This window comes from Balaenoptera musculus, chromosome 1, assembly GCF_009873245.2.
Source record: "Balaenoptera musculus isolate JJ_BM4_2016_0621 chromosome 1, mBalMus1.pri.v3, whole genome shotgun sequence".
NCBI lineage: Eukaryota > Metazoa > Chordata > Mammalia > Artiodactyla > Balaenopteridae > Balaenoptera > Balaenoptera musculus.
In genome coordinates this window covers 49,637,379-49,641,549 of record NC_045785.1, presented here as the reverse complement: position 1 = coordinate 49,641,549, position 4,171 = coordinate 49,637,379, and the positions used below count along the sequence as shown (strand labels likewise).

The following is a 4,171-nucleotide window of genomic DNA, read 5'->3' as shown; positions in this document are numbered from 1 at the left end:
GGTAATTTATTATCCCATTTTATTTACAGATGAGGGTAGGAAACTAAGGCACAGAGCAGTTAAGTAATGTAACTTAAGAAGTATGCCCGGGACTTCCCTGGTGGCACAGTGGTTAAGAATCCGCCTGCCAATGCAGGGGACAGGGGTTCGAGCCCTGGTCCAGGAAGATCCCACGTGCCGCGGAGCAACTAAGCTTGTGCGCCGCAACTACCGAGCCTGCGCTCTAGAGCCCGTGAGCCACAACTACTGAGCCCGCGTGCCGCAACTACTGAAGCCTGGGTGCCTAGAGCCCGTGCTCTGCAACAAGAGAAGCCACCGCAATGAGAAGCCCTCACACCGCAATGAAGAGTAGACCCCACTCGCCGCAACTAGAGAAAAGCCCATGCACAGCAACAAAGACCCAACGCAGCCATAAATAAATAAATAAATAAATAAAACGCTCCCAATCTTTAAAAAAAAGAAAAAAAGAAGTATGCCCAAGATCACATACGATCTTGTGTGCTAACTTAACAAGTATGAATTTTATCCTAAGAGCCAAGGGCCCCTCTGACTCTGTGCCTGAAAAGTTCTCAGCAGAGAGGAGATGGGCACAGATCTGTGATTTAGAAGGCCTTCTCTCATTCAGGGTGGACTGTGTGTTGGAGAGGGGAAAACTGACTAGGCTCCTGGTTCAAGAACCTGAACAGAGACAGTGCAGTGTGGGTAGACAGCAGAGGAGGGTTCCCACAAGGCCTGGTGCTTGTGGGTAAGAAATTGCCCGCCGCATGTCTCTGTTTTCTCTGCCTGTAAAGGCAGAATGATATATATCCACCTACCTGCCTCAGGAATTGCTAGAAAATTAATGGGGTAGAGGCCTGGCTGGCTTTCATCTGTTAAACAACACCCTTGAACCACTGCTGGTGTTCTTTAAATGCTGAACATATAAAATGTGCTTTCACCTGAGGAGCCGGGAATAATTATAGCTTGCTATTTATTGTTAATTTTACCACAGCTTTGAAACCCTGGACTTTCTCGATGAGTCAGAAAAAGAGAGGGCAACTCCTCCATCCCATGGAAGTAGCCACACAGAGGCAGTCAAGCAATTTCCCACAGGCTCTAGCCTTTCATTATTTGCAGTGGTTCAGCTACTTATATGGGATATAGTGAAAGAAAGCAATGCTTTGCTCTTTTAGAATCAAATTGTACAAAGAACTCCTTATAGTCTTGCTGATTCTTTGAAAGAATTTGTTCCTTTTCATCTCTCTATACTGAGTACATGCATAAATATTCCGGGTTTGCATGTGTGAAGGAGAGGGGAAAAAAGTGTTTAACAGAACTGTTAAACTGTTACACTGCCCACCAGGACACCTGGGTTTTACCCATGATACGGTAACAGAACGGCTCCCTAACCTTTCTTCAGATTTTGCACCACTCCGTCTCCATAAGCATTTGTTTAAGGTCTCGGAAGAGCCAGGCAGAGTCCCAACGGCACCTCCGAGGAATCTGAGGAAACTGATGGCTGGGCGACTTTAAAGTCTCAACTACACCACCTTTAAAATGCGTCTGATACAGACTGCATACCTGTCAGGACCTGACGTGAGGATGAGATAATGTTTGTAAACTGTAAACTATATAAATGTGTGCTATTACGGGACGCGGGGAAAGAAGCGAGGAAGTGAAAGAACTTAAAGCAGGGACAAGGGCTGGGAAAGGGAGAGAGAAAAGCGGGGGAGGGGGACAAAAGAGTGACAATCCCACGCCATACTTCTCAGTACAACTTCTGAGAACTCCAGCCCCGGAGAGCGGCCAGGACGCCCAAGGTCCTCGGCTGGAGGCCGCGCCTAGGGCGGGTCGCTCGGCAGGTGGGGCCGGGTGGGCCGGGGGCGGGTCCTCGCAGCCCTCAGTTGAGTATCGGTTTTCCTTTTCCGGGCTTTCGGTCCAGAGGAGACGGGACAGCCTCCGCTCCCCTGATCCTACCGCGGGCTGCGCAGGGCGGGCTGGGCCTTCCGTGGGACTGAGACGGGGATGGGGGGCGGCGGGATGTGTCACCCAAATACCAGCGGGTGAGTCGCCGGCCGAACCAGCCGGGCAGGTCCGGTGGAGTATAAGAGCGGGAGGGAGCGGCGGGCGGCAGACGTCTGGAGACCTTCTCAGAGGGCGGAGCCGGAGCCCAGCGCAGTCCCCAGCCCTCGCCAGCCCGCGCCCCGTACGCGCTCCTCCGCCCCACCATGGCCCGGGGTCCGGGCCTCGCGCTGCCGTGGCCGTCGCTGCTGCCGCCGCTCCTGCTGCTGGCGGCGGTGATCGGCCACGCGGCCGCGCAGGACAACTGCACGTGCCCCACCAACAAGATGACCGTGTGCGAACGGAGCGGCCCGGACGGCCGCTGCCAGTGCCGCGTGCTCGGCTCGGGCCTGGAGGTCAACTGCTCCACGCTCACGTCCAAGTGCCTGCTGCTCAAGGCGCGCATGAGCGCCCCGAAGAGCGGCCGCGCGCTGGTGCAGCCGAGCGAGCACGCGCTCGTGGACAACGACGGCCTGTACAACCCGGACTGCGACCAGCAGGGCCGCTTCAAGGCGCGCCAGTGCAACCAGACGTCCGTGTGCTGGTGCGTGAACTCGGTGGGCGTGCGCCGCACGGACAAGGGCGACCTGAGCCTGCGCTGCGACGAGCTGGTGCGCACGCACCACATCCTCATCGAACTGCGCCGCCGCACGGACGGCCGCGCCTTCAACCACTCGGACCTGGATGCCGAGCTGCGGCGGCTTTTCTGGGAGCGTTACCTGCTGCACCCCAAGTTCGTGGCGGCCGTGCACTACGAGCACCCCACCATCCAGATCGAGCTGCTGCAGAACACGTCGCAGAAGGTCGCCGGCGAGGTGGACATCGCCGACGCCGCCTACTACTTCGAGAGGGACGTCAAGGGCGACTCGCTGTTCCCCGGCCACCGCGGCCTCGACGTGCGCGTGCGCGGAGAGCCCCTGCTGCTGGAGCGGACGCTCATCTACTACCTGGATGAGAAGTCCCCCCAGTTCTCCATGAAGCGCCTCACCAGCGGCCTCATCGCCGTCATCGTGGTGGTCGTGGTGGCTCTGGTCGCCGGCGTGGCCGTCCTGGTGATCACCAACCGGAGGAAGTCGGGGAAGTACAAGAAGGTGGAGATCAAGGAACTGGGGGAGATGAGAAAGGAACCGAGCTTGTAGGTACCGACGGGGCTGGGGTGGGGTGGGGTATCGGATTTCAGCAAGGTCCCAGACCCAAGTGAGTCACGCTCCTTGATTCTTGGTCCCAAGGAGGCCTTTCTCCCCCCAAATTCCTGCTGCCCCCCGCCGCCACCAAATTTAATAGATCCTGTTCTCGGGATCACTTCTTTCTGACGTTTGTCCCGAAGGAAGCATTTCTAAAATTCCTCCCCTTTCGGTCCAACCAGAACCCTGACTCGAAGAGTTAAGGGAAGTTTGGCATAAGGTTATGTATAACGATCAAGTGTTTGTATGACAACTCAGCATCGTTTACATGTGACGCAAAATCAGTGCTGAAGGCTAAATGCGTTTAGATGGGAAACAGCGCTTTTACTGTCTTGGGTTTAAGTTATTTGATTAGCTCCACTTGTATTGTGGCTTTCCTGATGAGGAGTTCGCTACTTGGGCCCGTGTGGTATCCTCATTTACCATCGTTTGTACTGATATTACCGACCACACATGCTTGTCATCGGGAAAGAAGCCTGTTTCAGCTGCCTGAACACGTTTTAGATGTCTTTGTTTGCCGGCAGACTTCGGCCCAGAAACTCAGCATCTGTTCTTCAACTTGCCCTTATTACAGCTGATACTAGTAATGTTTCTTTTGTAAAATGTTTGTATATAGGTTGTCTTTGATAATGCTGTTGTGATTTTTTAAAAGAAAAAGAAAAAGAATGTAATAAAATATGAAAAAGGCAGAAACCAAAAGATGGAGTTTGTGAAAACTTGCTCCAGGTTTATATCACTTTGGTCTCCTCTAATTTCCCACTACTCAGATTTCTTATTTCAAATTCTAACACGTTTTAGCAGGATGGGTCATTTCCTATAGCCACTCTGGTGTTTCTGAGATCCCTGAACTGGCAAGTGTAAACACAGGTCTTTCTAAATAAGATTGTTTGGAAACCCCCTGCAGGAGGGTGGGTCTGAGGGAGGAAGCTAGAACCAGCTGCTGTTGT

At 53.7% G+C, this 4,171-nt stretch overlaps 1 protein-coding gene across 1 annotated transcript; it reads left to right on the top strand.

Moving 5' to 3' along the window:
• Positions 1 to 1,842: 1,842 nt before the first annotated feature.
• On the top strand, positions 1,843 to 3,914 carry TACSTD2 (tumor associated calcium signal transducer 2). Its single transcript, XM_036836466.1, has one exon. The coding sequence runs from the start codon at positions 2,208 to 2,210 to the stop codon at positions 3,177 to 3,179; it is 972 nt and encodes a 323-aa protein (XP_036692361.1). The 5' UTR covers positions 1,843 to 2,207; the 3' UTR covers positions 3,180 to 3,914.
• The last annotated feature ends 257 nt before the right edge of the window (positions 3,915 to 4,171 follow it).

Bases quoted from the DNA above. Each gene is read 5' to 3' on its own strand.
- TACSTD2 (XM_036836466.1), top strand. From the start codon at position 2,208: ATGGCCCGGGGTCCGGGCCTCGCGCTGCCGTGGCCGTCGCTGCTGCCG.